This window comes from Pleurodeles waltl, chromosome 4_2, assembly GCF_031143425.1.
Source record: "Pleurodeles waltl isolate 20211129_DDA chromosome 4_2, aPleWal1.hap1.20221129, whole genome shotgun sequence".
In the NCBI taxonomy this organism is placed as follows: Eukaryota; Metazoa; Chordata; class Amphibia; order Caudata; family Salamandridae; genus Pleurodeles; species Pleurodeles waltl.
The window spans coordinates 373,112,987-373,131,632 of record NC_090443.1 but is presented as its reverse complement, the minus strand read 5'-3'; the positions used below and the strand labels follow the sequence as shown (position 1 = coordinate 373,131,632).

Below are 18,646 nucleotides of genomic sequence, written 5' to 3'. Positions count from 1 at the left end.
ACCCCGTCTCATGGCTAATTGACACTGGCACCTCCATCAACATTATGGCTCAGCCTGTGGTCCGAAATCTCCCACACCAGCCAACACCACGACCTATGGCCACTCAGGTATATGCTTTTAGATCTCCAACACCACTGCCGTTAGAGGACATATTCACGACCACCATAACGCATGATAACAGCACAAATAAAGCCAGAATCCACTTTACACACAAAGTGTTAAGAATGCTCCTAAGCGGCGCAACAGCCAAACACCTTCAGCTCATCTCTTTCGCCTTTAGCATGCATAAGTCGGCCATTAACAGAGGAATACGCACAACTCTTCAAAGGGATCGGATGTTTAAAAGACCAAATGGTACACTTACACATCAATGAGACCATACAATCTGTGGCACTGTGTCACTGCAGGGAGGCTTTTCATCTCCGCCTGAAAGTTGAAGCCGAACTAAAAAGTTGAAGGAGCTGACATCATTAAGAGGGTAGATGCTCCCACCCCATGGGTCTCCCCGATTGTTGTAGTCTGCAAACCTATGCAAACAGGTGAAGTCAGGATAAGTGTCACATGCGGATCCCAAACATGGCCATAAGATGAGAAAGACACCCACAGTAGATGATCTGGTGTCTGAAGTGAGTCGCTCCAAGTGTATCTCAGGACTGGGTACCACCAGCTGATGTTAGCCCCTGAATCAAGGACAATTACCACATTCTCCAAGCACATGGGCTTCAGGAGATACAAACGCCTTAGCTTCGGGGTGTCAAGTGCTGCAGATGTGTTTCAGGACACCATTTGTTCGGTTTTGGCAGGACTTCCCAGAGTTATCAACGTCAGCAATTACATTTTAATTCATGCCCCAACAGTGGAGGAACATCTTGAGAGGCCGAGAGCCACTTTTCAGCAACTTCTAAGCAGCAGTCTTACACTGCACAGGGAGAAGTGTGCATTTTTAAAAAGGGAAGTCAGATTCTTTAGCTACAAATTCTCTGAACATGGAGTCATGCCTGATCCTGACAAGGTCCTGGATATGCGATCAGCACCTGCTCCCACCAGCATCACAGGAATGCGTAGCTTTTTCAAGATGGGGACTTATTGTGGATGGTTCATCCCCAACCGAACCTCTCTTACTGCTCCACTTAGAGAACTGACAAAGTCCAACACACCCTGGGAATGAGGCCCCACCCAAGAAAAGGCGTTTCAAGCAACGAAAGATGCTATATCAGAAAACAGAATGTTGGCCTATTTTGACTCATGGCTACAGTCTGCACTGTCCGTAGATGCCAGCCCCCCAGGACTGGGGGCCATACTCTCCCAAAGGCAGACCAACTGAGAATGGGCTCCTGAAGCTTATGCCAGCAGAGTTTTAACCAACACCAAGCAAAGATACTCCCACATTGAGAAGAAAGCCATTGCTATCCACAGGGGGTGTCGACATTTTCATCTCTACCTCTACACACATCAATTTACCGTTAATGCAGATCAAAAGATGCTCATCCCACTATTACTAGGATCCTCCTCTAAGTCACCAACGAGGATAGAAAAATGGATCCTGGAACTTCAAGAATACTGCTTCACAGTAGTGGCCCGACCTGGAACCCATAATCCAGCCGACTATCTATCCCAACATGCTAGACTGAGACCGAGATCATCATCATCTTCGGCCCCAAAAAAACGACATGGGACGACTCCTGGTGGCCCACTGCCCTAGGCCCCGCACCCACCCCCGCAAACCACACACGCAACCTCCGCATCATCCTGGACCCCTCCCTCTCCATGACACAGCAAATCAATGCTCTAACCTCCTCCTGCTTCTACACACTATGCACTCTAAAAAAAAAATCACTCAAATGGATTCCCCCAGAGACCAGGAAGACAGTCACCCAAGCACTCATCAGCAGCAGACTAGACTACGGTAACGCCCTCTAAACCGGCACCACACTCAAACGCAAACTCCAGAGAATCCAGAACACAGCCGCACACCTCGTCCTTGGCCTCCCCCGCCACGAACGAATCTCACCACACCTCAAATCCCTTCACTGGCTCCCCATAGACAAGAGAATCACATTCAAGATCCTCATCCACACACACAAATCCCTCCACAACACCGGCCCAACCTACCTCAACAAAAGAGTGAAGTTTCACACTCCCACACGCAACCTCCAATCAGCCGACCTCGCCCTAGCCACAGTCCCCTGCATCCAATGCACCACCACAGGAGGCAGATCCTTCTCCTACCTCGCCCCCAAAACCTGGAACTCCCTCCCCACCAACCTTCACAAAACCAAAGACCTCCTGCTCTTCAGAAAGAACCTCAAGACATGGTTGTTCGAACAGTGACCCACCTTGCCCCCCACCTGTACCCTCCCCCCCAAGCACCTTGAGACCCTCATGGGTGAGTAGCACGCTCTATACATTTTTTGATTGATTGATCGATTGATAGACCGGCCACAGCAGGAGAAGAGTTGGAAGCAAACGTAACGGAAGAGAACATCAGATTAGTGGTGGAGAGGTCGAGCCCACATCATCGCTCGGTAGATGACATCATCAGGAAGACTCAAAATGATGACTGTCTTCAACTGGCTGTAACCTCCATCTTAACCGGCACCTGGGACAGAGCAACTCTCAATCTATCACATCGCACACAGGAGGCTTAGCAAACTATCACATCCCCAGGTATCTCAAAGATGAACTGGCACTATCACCTGAAGGGTGTCTTCCACAGGGACCTCGCATTGTGATCCCGAAAACCTTACAAAAACAAGTGGTCAACCTAGCCCACTCTGCACACCAAAGCATTATAAAAACCAAATCAACTCTACAAAGCAAGGTATGGTTCCCAGCCTTAGACAGCATAGTAGAACGAACTGTCAACCATTGCCTGATGTGCCAAGCAACCAGTCCAGCTGAACCACTTGCACCAATCATCACGAAGCCCATCCTGTCAAACCCCTGGCATCTAGTCAGCGCAGACTTTGGCAGTCTCCCTGACGGATGCCACATGCTGGTCGCCGTAGACGATTTCTCCAAATACCCAGAGGTAGAGATCATAGAACAACCACGGCCACTCACACCATCCCGTGTTTTGAGAAAATTATGGCCACTGAGGGGCTCATTCTGGAACTGCGTACTGATAATTGATCCTCCCCCCCCCCTTTTACAGTCAAGACTTTGCAGACTATTTGAAGTCCAGGGGCACACATAACACCAAGATACACCCTGATGGCCCCAGGTGAATGGAGAAGTAGAGCATCTGATGAGGACCCTAAATAAGACACTTTGCATTGCTGCAGCTAAAGGGGGAAACCTGGACTGTGCTCTGTATGCGTTTCTTAGAGAGTACCGTCTAACTCCCCATTCCACCATTGGAATCAGTCCAAATTACTTACGCCTAAACTGGCCAGTGAATGGCACTATTCCCCACATTGAACCTTTGTCCGACCTTCGCAATAAAGCGACTAGTGCTCTACAAAACAGGAGGACAAAGAATGACAACATGTCTACCCAGAGAAGGACCAGGCACCGGTACCTGCGGGTTGGAGACATGGACCTGATCAGAGACCGACATCCAGGAAACAAGTTTCGTCTCCCGTTTGAACTTTTCCCATAGAAGGTAGTTTGAGTGAAAGGGACGATGATTATGGCCGCCAAAGGAAGAGAGACAATCACTAGGAATGTAGTTGTCTTCAAACACTATCAGCCGTGTAACGAAACACCCCGATCTGAAAGCTCACAGTTGCTGGAAGCTACCGCCGGGGAAAACAGTGACTCGAGTTTCCCAGAAGTAACATCTCCAGAGCCTCAGCTCCCCAACAAGGAGTCAATGGTTGCCAGCAGAGCCCCGAAGCCAAGACCGTTCCAGAGGCTCAAATCCTGCACGGAGAGCCTAGCCCTAGGGCCAGCGGAAGAGTTCTGCGCTCCCGGAATTACCGATACAGCCTTGCCGCAAGCCTGTGGCATCCTCATGGCTCAAGGACTTAGGGCCATACGTACGAACACATTTTCCCATAGACACAGAATGGGTAAAACCCTTTGCTACATCTGGCCCTTAGTTCGAGAGTAGATCCTGAAGAGTCTCGTAACTACTGGTGGGATGCATGTGTATATTCGTGTGCCTGTTTTCCATCCTTATTTATAATTTTGTCCTGGTGGAGGGATGTTATGTTCGGGAGACCTCGCACCTCCCATTTGACTCATGATTCAAAGGGGTTGCTGGTGAAATGCCTCTCTGCGATTGTTACTGTTGAAATAAAAGATAGTGCTTCCCGCCAAGAAGTTAGTTTTTGGAACACTGAAAGTACTCCCTGCCAAATGACTGCTCTCTGCTGCCGCTTAACACCCCCTCCCCCCACCCACCAATGCCGGGGCCCATAGCAGACCCCCACTTTCAATCTATCAGCCGAGGGCAAGGAACGACTATTACTGAAGGGCTGTGTGAAGGGAGAAAAAAGTGGATGTCGATGGCAGATTGGGGGGAGGGGGGGGGGGTACTTTAAATCTGGCAACTCTCCTTTGTGGTTGATTTTTAAAAGAGAGTGTGCGCCCAGCGTGGTCATCATGCCTTTCAAAATGTTAGATTAATGTTAAAGAAAGATTAACATTGTTTAAAAAAAAATAATGCTTTATTCTAAATTACACTGGTTGCTTTTAAAACAGAGGGCGAAAGGGGCAAACAGGACGCTTACCTTACTGGGATACGTTGTGTGACACTACATTTCGCGTTATCTACTTTTGGGGCAGCTGAGCAGAAGCGAAATCTGGCATTCAGCCGGAGGCCAAGTCTGGCGTGCCAATGCTCGTTTCATGAATGTTTTCAAGGCCCTTTCTTAGGAGGAGTGTCATCTAATCTATAAAATCACCCCTAAAAAACGATCATTTAAATCTGATCTATAATTATACCAGTGAGGCTCTTGAGGGCGCTCTACAACAACAAAGAAGTGACCAATTCGGCACAACATTCACAGACAAATGCAGTTTACGATATAGCAGTTCACCGCTTATTCTCAAATGTGGTCCACAAATAGTACTACCAACAGCCTAAGATTGGAAACATACTTTGAGGAGAACAAGCCATAGGTTTATATGAACTATTTTTCAGTCTCGAATTCACACCGGATCGATCGTTTTTAATCTATTTCAGGGATGTAGGGCCGTATGAAACCTATTTCCCTTGATATTACACAGAATACTTCTGAAAAATCAAATCACGAGAAAACTATAAATGTAGAATAGCCATTTTTGGCGGTTGCATTTTTGACCTACACGTGGGAAAATGATGTGCAATGTAAGAGTTGTGAACCAGTTTGTCCAGTTAATAAATCGACATAATGTATGTATTGATCCTCTTCATTGGACGTAATTAAAATAATATAGTAGGCTGGCATAATATGCAAAAGTTTTCAAAGTCACAAAGACCTGATCTTTCATTTGCCGAACACGCTACACGAATGAGCATGCGGCCTAAAATAAATATAAGCAGGGTATCAGGCTCTTTTTAATTACCACGTTTATGATTTCCAGTTAGCTAAATAAAATGCTATATTCTAGTACATTTAGCGGTAATTGTAGCCACGCCTCGGTACTTGTAGAAGGCGCGGGAGACATGTATTCATTGCGCACGTCTTTACATATCCTGTTAATCACATATTTGCGACACATTACACAGCTTTCTCCATTGTGCATGGTGGGTACTGTGAGCTCTCAGTAAGAAAATGTTAAATGTTGAAAAGTCTTGGTGGATGACAGTAGGTCCCAAGTGGCCGCCAGTCATGTATCACGCATTGCGTAGGTCCTTCCCGTTTAGTCAATACAATACTGCATTTGGGGATTTGTTGTTTAACTTTTAACATTGGCAGTATGGGCTCATAGTCATAAGTCACAGCATGCAAAGGCTTTCTGGCTAAAAAGCCAAGACTAGCTTCATGTATCACGTATAGCTTCTTGGAAGAAACAGGTAGTGAAAATACCCCTTGTTGAATCATTTGAATACATAGATATTATTTATTTGTTTATATATATGAGGTTTTTAGCTGTGTTAAATAAACCATTTAAATACACACAGAGCTGAGAGTCATCAAATTATTTCCCATTTGGGGAGACCATCAATGTCCTGAACCTGAAAGTGAAACAACTGAAAAGAAACCCTCACAAAAACGCATTTGAAGTTTTCCTGCAATAGGGTCAGTAATTTACCGCTACCCGTGGCTGTACGACAGCAGTACTCTAGCAGCTGCAGGAAGGGGCGGTATTAAGTGTGACTTCCGGTGTATACACGGACGCGCTGCCGGGTTCTTTGCAGCGTGCCCGAGGTGGCCATGCTCTTGCTGCTGGGATGTATCGTCCTAGCTCTGCTGCTTGTGGCGTCCGCTCGACTATACTTTGTGCTGCGAGACCGGAAGCAGCCTGGCAAGGCACGTCCTGTCAGTCTGCTTGTGGTGGCGGGATCCGGTGAGTCGTTTTCCCCGTTCTGCCGCTGTTAGGGGTGCCCCGGAAGTACTAGCTAAGCAGTGATGAGCCTCTGCTGCTTCGACCCCCTGATGTCTGACCTGAGCGAGGCAGTCGAGGTCTTTTCATAGCAGCTGAGTCACAACTATCTGGTCATATTTTTACTGAATAAGACATGTAGCATACTACTCTGAGTTTAAATGAAGCAGTCTAATTTTAAACTCTTCTTTTGACTCCCAGTGTTGAAGTCAACCGTGGCTTTTTTTTACTGTTTCCTACCTGAAGTTTTCCCGTTTTCTATCACAATGTAATTATCTAGAACGATACTTTAAGCTGTTGTAATATTCCTACTAAGATGGTAGTACTGGAAGACGTATTTGACATCTTAAGTCTATCTATTGACGTGCAACTTCTATACCTGCGAGAAATATTGTATCTGCCCCATAAGTCTAGAAACCGGCTAGAAGCCTCCTGATGTGAAATGCCACTTAAGGTCTGACACCATACAGTAAGGCCCCTCTTACTGACACCCTATAGTATACTTCACACCTGCATAAACCACTATCCTGCCATACACTCGGAATCTTTCACACTCAAAAAGCCCAGAAGGATCATAGAATTGCCTTTGAATAACATTGTAACTTCTGTATCATTCACACACACATCTTTCAATGCAAGCATCAGCCACAGCAACAATGACATATTTATTGGTCTCCTTATGTTTTTTCTCCAGTGCCCTGCCTTCTAAAATACTCTTCACCATTTCTCAAGCTGGCTGCTGGTTTCTCCAAAACAGCTTACTGTAAAATGCTATGCCTGCAAGTATACCTGCAATAGACACTGGTAACTTACCTATCTCAATCAGCAGTATAACTAAGTTAACAATGTCGTAACTGTGCACTTCCATGCCTTCACCTTCTGCCCTCTGCACTACTGACTCCAAGACCTCCTCCCATGCCCAATTGTAGAAAATCTGCCTTTTCTGTGTGGTTACCCTGTTTTGTTGCCTTTTGCTGGACCTTATATTTTTGTTAGTATTAGTCTTTTGTGCGCTTAAACTCTGCTAATCAGTGGTACCTTTGCTCCCCCTTTAAACATATTTGAATTAGCATATTGCTAATTGATATTTTTACCTTACCTATATGTCCCTAGTATATGGGGCAAAATGTACCCAGAGCCTGTAAGGTAAATGTCACTAGTCAACTGCAGCAACGATTGTGCCCTCCACTAAAGTAACAGTGTAAAACAAAGATTCAGGCCTACCATTATAGTCTGACTGGGCAGTTTAAACACTGCAATTCGATTTGTCAAAATAAACCCTTCTGACAGGTCAAAATCTCCCTTTTAAATCTTAATAAGTCACCCCATGTAGGCATTGTCCTCCGCAAGGCAAGGAGCATGGTATTTAAAAGTAGGACATGCAGAAACATAATGCTAACTTGTCCTTACAGTGTTAATTAAGCACCCTGCAGCTACTTTTCACTATGGCAGACATAGCTGTTTTATGTAGAAAATCGGAGTACAGATTACAAATCATAACACTCCCTATTTGGAATGAGTCTAGCCAGAAAAAAAAGATTAAAAAAAAAAAACACAACACATTTTAATAAATACTTAAAATCCAATTCAATGGTGGTCAGATTTTTAAATAAATATTAAGGAAAAGTAATTTTTAGAAAGTTACCTTTTTCCTGCCTGAAATCCCTTGAGGCTAAATTTACATTTAGTTTCCCACTTCTGCCACCCAGTAATTAGCATTTGAAGAGGTGTGAAAACTGGTCCCAAATCAGAGAACAAAGGCTTGGGTGTGGAAAGGTGTTGTTCCCTTGACAGGATGACCAGTGGGGTTGGGCCCAGGAATTGGTTTAACTCCAAAGAGCCCTCTCCGTAACATGCAAATGTTAGCTGACACATGGGGAGGGACCTTCTTTTGTCCACCACAGCCAGGCAGAATGCAATCGCCTCGGACCTCTTTTTTGAGATTCCAGTGTCAAATCCTTCTTGAATATCAAATCCTGCTTGACGGGTCTGCTGGGTTTTACATGTAACACTAAGGGCACAATTGAAAGGCAAGCAAACAGGACGCCAAACAGTTCTTGTGTAGCTCCTGTCTGATTGCTAGAAAACCATACTTATGTTCTACCAGACTTCTGGCTCGGGGCTTATTGTGGATACTGTGACAGTTCCAAACTGGATTTTACAGTTAGATGTGGGAGGGCACTAGACTTACCATAGACACTCCCCACACATTCTCTGTTGCCCTCAAATCTCAAGTTTAGTGTCACTGAAGACCTCTGCTATATTAAAAGTGCAGATAGTGGGTAGGGCTGGCCCAGGGACCTTTAAAACTTTGGTTAGGGCATGCTTAAGAGTCATTCCAACCCACTAGTATGTGGAAGGCCTAAATGGGGTGCTTTGGAACTGCATAGACTTTACATGTGGCTATTTTCTTTACAAGATAGGGCTTATCATGGCTCCGAGTGTTCTCAGATATCTAGCCACTTATTTACAATTCGAGGTGTCACTTGACGACTTTGGATTTTACAGTATGGATACTAGGACTAGGAATTCTTAACAGGCTGCGCTTAACTGTGTATCTAACCTTGAAAAAGTCACGTTTCAGTGACGAAACACGTTGGCTTGATTTATTTGTCATTTCGGAACACACTTGGAGTGTATCAACATTGAAGCTGTATTACTTGTCTTTTGGAAATGTACATAGGACTGGTTAATATTGTACTAATGGACTTTACTGATGCACATACCACATTGCATGGATCTACTTTTTGGGTGCTGTGGTACTGTTTTTGCCTCCAGGCACCCACTAGAGGACTTCTGGACCTGAGGAAGATCAGAAGCGGTCTGAACCTGCTGTCTGTAACCTGAGCAGTACCCTTAAATGACTGCACATGCTCTCTCTTGTACCTAGGGCAATGACATGGACTCCAAGGTTATAAGACTGACCACCTGTTAAAGCTACAGAGACACAACAATCTGTGTGAGGCATTTTCCTGCAACTGTGCATCTGACCTGTAGTAACTGGACCTGGAGCTGACCCGATGTTTGGCCTTTGATTGACACTGTGAGTCTCTAAGTGACTCTCTTGAGGTCCTGAGGAGCTTTAGAAGTGTTCTCCTGTGGTGGATAGAGACATAAGGGAATACAGTCAGAAAGTAACATCTTTGTCTAGGATGAACCTGGTTGGTGTATAGAACCTGCGCTTCATGGCGGTCGGCATCAGTTTGCGTCTAGGTCCCGGTCTAGTGTGACTGTTGGCATCACTGGCACTTTCTGCTTCTTGGTGGTATCCTTCTTAAAACATTGAAAGTTCATATCTCCATTTCCATTGAATTGTTTTCATTTTGTTGATTACATTTTTTAATTAATTTCAGGATGTTTATAGTTTGATATTTCAACTTTATTATTATTTTGGTACTGAATAAATATGTTACACATTGCCTGCAGTTAAGTCTGCTTTGTGCCATAGCTACCTGCGGGTTGAGCTCAGTTTAATTTAGTGACTTTTGCTGTTCACCCTGGCAAGGGCTCTGATTACTCATTGAGGTTGGTAGTCACCAACCCAAATAATAATAATACAAGTTTTTTCACTGATGGTAAGGCTTCCTAGTGGATGTAGTCTAAGAATAATCAATTAACTGAATAATTCTCTGCCACCTATTTTCCATAACTCCTTTGCCATTGATGTTGGGGTCTTTACCCGCTCTTGCTCTGAATGTAATATTGTAATTCAAGCAACCAAGCACAAAATGTCTCAGTAATTGTGAAACTTTAGCATCCCTCTCAGTCTGTCTGTTTACAATGTTCATTACTATCAGGTTATTTACATCAAAAAATACTCTTATGTAAAGACCTTCTCACAACACCTAAGCTACCAACAATGGGAATAATTCCAAGAAGGCAACATTCACAACCTCCCTCCTTTCCATGAAGCTTGCCAGTCCTGCACATACCACTTTCTCTGCAACATCGTTCAAGGGTATGCCATTTAACTTTTCCCAAAACGTCTTCAAAATCCTTAAATCTGCATTCAATCTTGCCTTGTGGTGTGACAAGCCATGTCCTGTCAATGCCAATTGCATCCACCTACAAAGCGCCCTCCTTATTGTTAAACATGGCAGGTAAAATTCAAGTGTCTTACCAGTACCTTGATCTTTCACACTGTCACATTTTTCTTTCCAACATCTCCTTGAGCAACTGCAGCAACTACCTTCTCTTCTCTAGGTAGGCTCATATGTCCTGCATCAGTTCCTACAGACAGTCCAACATTCTTGTCTACACTGCAGGGACCTTCAGATCCACAGACAAGAAATCATAGACATGTAAATGTAATTCAGGAAACCCCAGATGTAAACTGAGATGTCCACTGTAAAAATGAACTAACCTTTTTAAAAAAGGATACAGGAAATAGAGCAGCCTAAGGGCAGTGTTTTGTCCACAAAGAACCAATCTCCAAATTGCATGTCCGACGAGACTTATTCATCCAGATGCACTGGCAAGAACCTAAATGCAAATTTGATATTGCTCTTTGCCAGGTGTGCACCAACCCAAAAGCAACTACCACAGACACTTACTTCACAGAAATAAACTCTGCCAAAATAAAGTAATTTATTAACCAGCCCTCTGGCCATGATGAGTGTCGAATTCTCCTAAACATGTGTTTCATCTTTCTTGGACACCTCTACTATTGGCAATCTAGACAAATTCTCCAATGGCTATATGTCAAAGGGGCCCTCCAAACGGCACTATCCTACCTCTTCATTGGCTTATTCCACACCAGAATTTTCTTTGGCTGAATGTGAGTTCACAGACCAATGTGCTAACTGCAGACCATCATAACACAGCCTGAAATCAATATTAAAACCTTGCATCCTGTGCCTTATCTTACTATTGAAACCAATAACTCTGTCAGTCCAGCCTAACTGGTGTAAGAATCTTTTCCCATCTGCCCTCAAATGCCCTCTGCTGTCCTCTCGCTGCTGTTGTGGGACTGACATAGCTCCCTTGTGCACCTTGTCCGGCACCCACTATACTGGTGCAGTGTGTTAGAGGGTGCTTGCATCGCAATTCAAGCAGCCCTAGCAAAATCTGCAATATTCTCTACTTAAGCATCCTTTGTTGTAGCCCCAACATGTGCATAAGGGATAGTAATTGGAATCGTATAGATCATGTGTCCACTATCATGCTGACTTGAGAGTATACTGCTTGTGGTGTCGCACTCATGCAAATCTCCTGACATGTCCCGCACTCGACAAAAAGTCGATGAATTTGTGAACACGAGAGGCGCTGTTTTTACAACTCCGCTTCTAAGGATCATGCTGCTTTCATAGTGTAACATAGCTATAAAAATACATGCACTACGGAAAATAGTGGGGTTGCAGCTCCCTTGTATTGAAGATATGATGAAATCACTAACACAGCTTTATGACTATCAGACTTATTTACTAATATCTTCATCATAACGAATGTGACATTCTTCAAAGTTGCGAAATGACCTTACCCATGTACATTGCTTGTTGATCTCACTTGCTGGCAGTACGACCGCAATTGTATTGTTACTTTTATACTGAATGTTTTTGAGAATCAGTGTGAAGAACAGTATTTTGGAGCAAACATTTGTTAAAAAAGTATTTGTGTAGATAAACTACATGATGTTTTTGATACATCTCACCTTGGTCTAGGGTTCTCGTCACAAATGACAACCTACACACTAAATATAAACACAGACATTCAAAATTGACATAATAATCATGCATGTTCCACATGTTAACTCCGCTTATGGCACATGAAAGGGATCTACCTCCATAAAGTTTCAGAATAACTAGTCACATGCCAGAAACTACTACAATTAGCACTCTTTTTTGTGGGAAAGTGAAATTTCATATATGAAATGAGTAATCCACAGAAAAAGTTGACAATACCTGTGCAGGTGGACATTTGGTATCACATATTAATCAAGTTGGACAGTGTACTTAAAAAAAATTGGTCTTCACTCTCATTTATCCCCAAATTTGCACTATCAACCCCTATGGACTTGGAATTCTTTTCTTAAAGGTTAGATACATTCCACCTTCTACTAGTTTGTCAAAATAGAGGTTAAGTTGGTCCAAACCTCAAGCAGTGGACTACCCCCGAGTTGATGGGGATTCTTAACAGGAAGGGAGTGCTGGACCTGAATACATGTAGCGCATGCACCTGACTGACCTGCCTGCCCTTTGCCTTTTTGGTAGGCCACATTGGAAAGGGCCAATAAGTCAAAGGCAGGCCACTAGCCATATGCTATTGGTGTTGGCCTAGTGGGTGCCATCCACTGTAGCCATAGATCTGTATCCTGATCTCTCCTCTTTTATTTCACATCATCCTCCAGCCTTGATTTCTTCTGACCCATGCTAGCCAGCCAAACATTAACTAGGCTTTCATAATTACATCAGTGTATATGAAAAGAACAACCTAATGCTAAGGGTATTATTCACATTAAGCACTTGTGTACACCAAGAAATCTGCTTTCCAGATCTCTAAGATCACTGGGACTTTAGAGCATTTAGCTAATTCAGACACCTCCTTTTTAGTCGCTTCTATACCTCTGACCTCCTGTTAAGCAATTTAAACAGCTAAACATACTAACCCTTCCAAGTAACATCTGTTTTGACACTATCATTAAGTGACCCCCAAGGGCTTAGACACACCCTTGTAAGACATTTTTTATGCTTTACCTTTTTAGTCTCCCTTTTTTAGGGTCGAGCCTGTGTCGCATGCGCTAGCGCATGCGTATCGCTAGCGAGACGCTTAAGGTATTAGAAAAGGGCTCGGAGCCCCGTCGACATCATGTCAGTGTCTTTCATTGGCAAGTTGGCTTGCCTGTTAGAATCTGCTTCTTTTTATTAGTGGAAGGCACGCATACGTTATGCCTTTTCTGTGGTTAGCCCTCCTCGAGTGCAGCGACCAAGTACGGAAAACATGCGAGGCTCGCTGGGGTTGTGGACTACTTTTTCTCTGTTTTCAGAGGTCGATCTCGCTGGGCAGAAGTCGAGCGCTTCGTTAATTGCACTTTTGCCGGTAAACTGTACAGCGCAATCGCGCTGTTTTTTTCTTTTAATGCAGGGAAAATCCGGTTGGGAGTTTACAACTGTGAACAGTTGTAACTCTGACAAATGCGAGACCCTAGTGCATTGCAAATGCTTGTTCTTTTTGTCCCCATCTTCACTTTTAACTTCTTTCACTACGTTTCTCGAATCATATTTTCCTGTGTCATCATTATCTAACTTTACCTCATTCTCTGTCCTTGTACCTTGATCTGAAACCTAGATACCCTTTCTCAAGTGCACTTCAATTAAATATTCCCCCACTTCGTTCCCAAAATCAACAGACCTCACGCCCAAAGAGACGTTTTTAACGTTTTACTTCTTACCTGGCTGTAAGGTCTGGGCCCACTATGCCATGAGCCAGGACCCCAGATTTAGGTCATTGGTACCACTGGGGGAATGGGTTCTAACATGTTTTTTTTTTTTTGCAAGGCAGGGATGCCTAGAGATGGAAAAGATGTGATAGCAAGCCATCACTCTGCCTTTTGTCTGATATTATTGGATTAGCAGCCATAGGAGAAAAAAATAATAATGGTTTTCTTATTTTCGGTAAATAGCATTCGAATTCATCATAATAAGTGGCAAAATAAATCTAATTCCACCAGATTGGTGAAATTCAATATAATTAAAAATAATTATGACTATTAATTGTAATAATAACAATATAATCCTTAAAATAATAACAAAACGTTATTGTATTCCTCATATATTGATATAAATTATATGCATAATTTTCACTTACAATTTCAAATAACTATAGTTGTCACATCTTACATAGGCAATGTATGTCATGAATGAACATATAAACAATTTTATCATTCACATTCGTTGTCATCATCTTCTGAATAGGTGTCATCATTCTCTGCCTCTGTTTGATTTTTACAGATGGGAAGTCTGCACATGTCAGTGCACTTGAGGTCATGTAGACAGCACACATGTTGGCAGTTGTAGTTCCTAATGCAATTGCAAACTAGTAGATCTAACACAGCCTGAGGCCCTGGTTGCTCCATCCAGTCCACTACCAGTTGCTCTGCTCCCTTGTGTTTTTCCAACTTCCACCCTCCCTCTCCCAATTGGAGTAGGTGTCTGTGGATCATTCAGAAGACATCTCTTGCTTATAGCAGCTTGATAATTTGCACAATTGGCATGTTTCTTCAGACAATCCCTGGAAGGTGAAAGTTGATGTCTATCTATCTCACCCTTCTTTGTGCAGAATAGGTGATATCTCGAGTCATTCACAGAATGAACCAAAGATATTGGTGCATACAGCAAGCACAAAAATTGCTCTAGTTTGTCCATTATTTCTTCAGAGAGATCCCATTCTTCTCAGAGCTGCAAAAATGTTTCCTGTGTATGACTGTCGCAGACAGGATTTCGAATGCACTTACTTTTTCCTTTTCCCGCAAATGCACTTAGGTCCCCATACGTTTACCTAATGTGACACTATCATACCTTGACAAACATTTTCACCAAGAGTTGAACCTATTTTCCCAATGTTAAGGACTCTCATGCGTATTTTAATACCACATTTCAAAAACAATATCATCAGTGTCATCTGAGACTATCTTTACTGCTTAATAACCCTTATTAGCAGTGTGTGCAGCAGCAAACGATCATCTGCTTCATTGTGTGCACTGTTGAGGTCTGTCACCCTTCAAGTATGATTTTGTAGTATTTATCTTCACAGTTTGCAAACAGTATTTTATTTTCAAGTTTTACAAAATACTTTGGTTTCTTCCATTCATTAACAAGAAATGAGATGAGAGTTTGTAGTATATACTTAAAATATTCAGCATTCAGCATTCTGTGTTGTGTGATGTAATTTGGAACTCGATTCCAAGCGTTCGACGTGCTCCGGATTCCACAAGATTCAGTTACTTGTGGACTCGGAACTGATTGGTCGCTGGAGTCGCGAGTTTGTATTTACTTTGAACTCAACTATTAAACCCGCTTTCTTTGGAAATTCATGAACTGGAGTTCTCCTCCTTTCTGTTCCACTACATATGGTACAAGAAGTGGGGTAAAGATATTATCTCATTACAAACTCACCGATGGAAGAGGTCTACTTGTTTTCCTTCAAAGAAAATCTTCTTGCTGAGCTGTTCTTCGGGAGTGCAACTGGCGTAGTGCACTAAAGGTTTCTTATCTGTCCTTGTCATCGGAGAAGAGGTAAAAAAAAAATCATAACGCGCGCCATAACCCCTGCTGGCAGTTGTTTCAATAGGCGCGTGTCCCTGCATGTGTCCCAGGCTGTTCCAAGCGCGCGTCAGGCTGCCATAGTAACAACGCTTGTTTCTTCCTTTTACTCGTGCAAGGGTGTGCGCGCCGGTTGCTGAGAGAAAACGTGGTGCGCGCATGACGCGCTTAAAGATTAACGCGTTTTGTATATATGCAAATTATATTTAGGCCATTTCTGCCCCCCTTGGGGGCAGATTGGCCTATTTTTATGAGGCCAATCTGGCCCCAAGGAGGACAGAAACCACTAGACACCAGGGAGTTTTTTTTTAACGTGAATTTCATGCAAGGGGAGCGACCCCTTAGGCAAGGGGAGCGACCCCTTAGGCAAGGGTCGCTCCTCTGGGGACAAATTTATTTTAGACCATTTCTGCCCCCCCGGGGGCAGATCGGGCAATTTTTGGTCAATCTGCCCCCAAGGGGGTAGAAACCACTAGGCACCGGGGATTTTTTTTTTTTGCACCAATGTCACGCAAGGGGAGCGACCCCGTAGACAAGGGTTGCTCCCGGGGGGGAGGTTGGGGGGGGGGTGGGCGGGCAAATCTATTTTAGGCCATTTCTGCTTCCCCTGGGGCAGATTGGCCTATTGTTATTAGGCTGATGTGCCCCCTGGGGGGGCAGGAACCTCTAGGCGCCAGGGCACTTTTGTTTGTGTGTTTTTTTTTGTGTTTGTTTGTTTTTTTAAAGATGGGGAGTGACCCATTAGACAAGGGTCGCTCCCCTGGGGGGCAAATTATATTTAGGCCATTTCGGCCCCCCTTGGGGGCAGATTGGCCTATTTTTAGGAGGTCAATCGGCCCACAAGGGGGACAGAAACCACTAGACACCAGGAAGTTGTTTTTTTATGTGAATTTTACTCAAGGGGAGCGACCCCTTAGGCAAGGGTCTCTCCCCTGGGGGGCACATTTATTTTAGGCCATTTCTGCCCCCCCTGGGGGCAGATCGGCCTATTGTTATTAGGCCAATCTGCCCCCGGGGGGGGCAGAAACCTCTAGGCGCCAGGGCATTTTTTTCTTTTTCTGTTTGTTTTTTTAGAGATGGGGAGCGACCCATTGGGCAAGGGTCGCTCCCCTCGGGGGCAAATTGTATTTAGACCATGTCTGCCCCCCTTGGGGGCAGATCGGCTGATTTTAGGTCTATCTGCCCCCAAGGGGGCAGAAACCACTAGGCACCGGGGATTTTTTTTTGCACCAATGTCACGCAAGTGGAGCGACCCCGTAGGCAAGGGTCGCTCCCGGGGGGCTGTTGAGAGGGTGGGTGGGCAAATCCATTTTAGGCCATTTCTGCCCCCAGGGGGGCAGAAACCTCTAGGCGCCAGGGCAATTTTTTTTTTTTGTGTTTTTTTTGTGTTTGTTTTTTTAGAGATGGGGAGCGACCCATTAGGCAAGGCTCGCTCCCCTGGGGGGCAAATTGTATTTAGACCATTTCTGCCCCCCTGGGGGCAGATCGGCCGATTTTAGGTCAATCTGCCCCCAAGGGGGCAGAAACCACTAGGCACCGGGGATTTTTTCTTTCTGCCAATGTATGCAAGGGGAGCGACCCCGTAGGCAAGGGTCGCTCCCGGGGTGGGGGTTGGGTCGGTGGGGGGGCAGAAACCTCTAGGCGCCAGGGCAAATAATTTTTTGGTGTGTTTTTTTTTTGTTTTTTTTTTGTTTTTTTTAGAGATGGAGAGCGAGCCGTTAGGCAAGGGTCGCTCCACTGGGGGGCAAATTGTATTTAGACCATTTCTTCCCCCTTGGGGGCAGATCGGCCGATTTTAGGTCAATCTGCCCCCAAGGGGGGCAGAAACCACTAGGCACCGGAGATTTTGTTTTTGCGCCAATGTCACGCAAGGGGAGCGACCCCGTAGGCAACGGTCGCTCCTGGGGGGGCTGGAGGGACATACTTATTTTAGGCCATTTCTGCCCCCCCCGGGGCCGGCTGAGCTAGAGGCCAAAATCTACAGGTAGGCACTTTGCAAAAAACACCTTACAAGTGAGGTATCATTTTTATCGGGAGACTTGGGGGAACGCTGGGTGGAAGGAAATTTGTGGCTCCTCTCAGATTCCAGAACTTTCTGTCACCGAAATGTGAGGAAAACTTGTTTTTTTAGCCAAATTTTGAGGTTTGCAAAGGATTCTGGGTAACAGAACCTGGTCAGAGCCCCACAAGTCACCCCATCTTGGATTCCCCTAGGTCTCTAGTTTTCAAAAATGCACAGGTTTGGTAGGTTTCCCTAGGTGCCGGCTGAGCTAGAGACCAAAATCTACAGGTAGGCACTTTGCAAAAAACACCTCTGTTTTCTGTCAAAAATTGTGATGTGTCCACGTTGTGTTTTGGGGCATTTCCTGTCGCAGGCGCTAGGCCTACCCACACAAGTGAGGTATCATTTTTATCGGGAGACTTGGGGGAACAGAGAATAGCAAAACAAGTGTTATTGCCCCTTGTCTTTCTCTACATTTTTTCCTTCCAAATATAAGAGAGTGTGTAAAAAATACGTCTATTTGAGAAATGCCCTGTAATTCACATACTAGTATGGGCACCCCGGAATTCAGAGATGTGCAAATAACCACTGCTCCTCAACACCTTATCTTGTGCCCATTTTGGAAATACAAAGGTTTTCTTGATAGCTATTTTTCACTCTTTATATTTCAGCAAATGAATTGCTGTATACCCGGTATAGAATGAAAACCCACTGCAGGCTGCAGCTCATTTATTGGCTCTGGGTACCTAAGGTTCTTGATGAACCTACAAGCCCTATATATCCCTGCAACCAGAAGGGTCCAGCAGACGTAACGGTATATTGCTTTAAAAAATCTGACATTGCTGAAAAAAGTTACAGAGTAAAACGTAGAGAAAAATTGCTGTTTTTTTCACCTCAATTTCAATATCTTTTT

General features: G+C 44.3%; 2 protein-coding genes across 2 annotated transcripts in view; one reads left to right on the top strand and one right to left on the bottom strand.

The window, feature by feature from the left end:
• The window catches only part of TLCD4 (TLC domain containing 4), a 285,860-nt gene extending 279,563 nt beyond the window's left edge, over window positions 1-6,297 (bottom strand). The window contains exon 1 of the mRNA XM_069231485.1: window positions 6,184-6,297. The gene's annotated coding sequence lies outside the window, so the exon portion shown is untranslated. The remainder of the gene's footprint in view (window positions 1-6,183) is intronic.
• An 8-nt stretch (window positions 6,298-6,305) lies between these two features.
• ALG14 (ALG14 UDP-N-acetylglucosaminyltransferase subunit) overlaps window positions 6,306-18,646 on the top strand; it is a 208,027-nt gene continuing 195,686 nt past the window's right edge. The window contains exon 1 of the mRNA XM_069231486.1: window positions 6,306-6,438. Coding sequence (XP_069087587.1) covers window positions 6,306-6,438 — 133 coding nt within the window. The remainder of the gene's footprint in view (window positions 6,439-18,646) is intronic.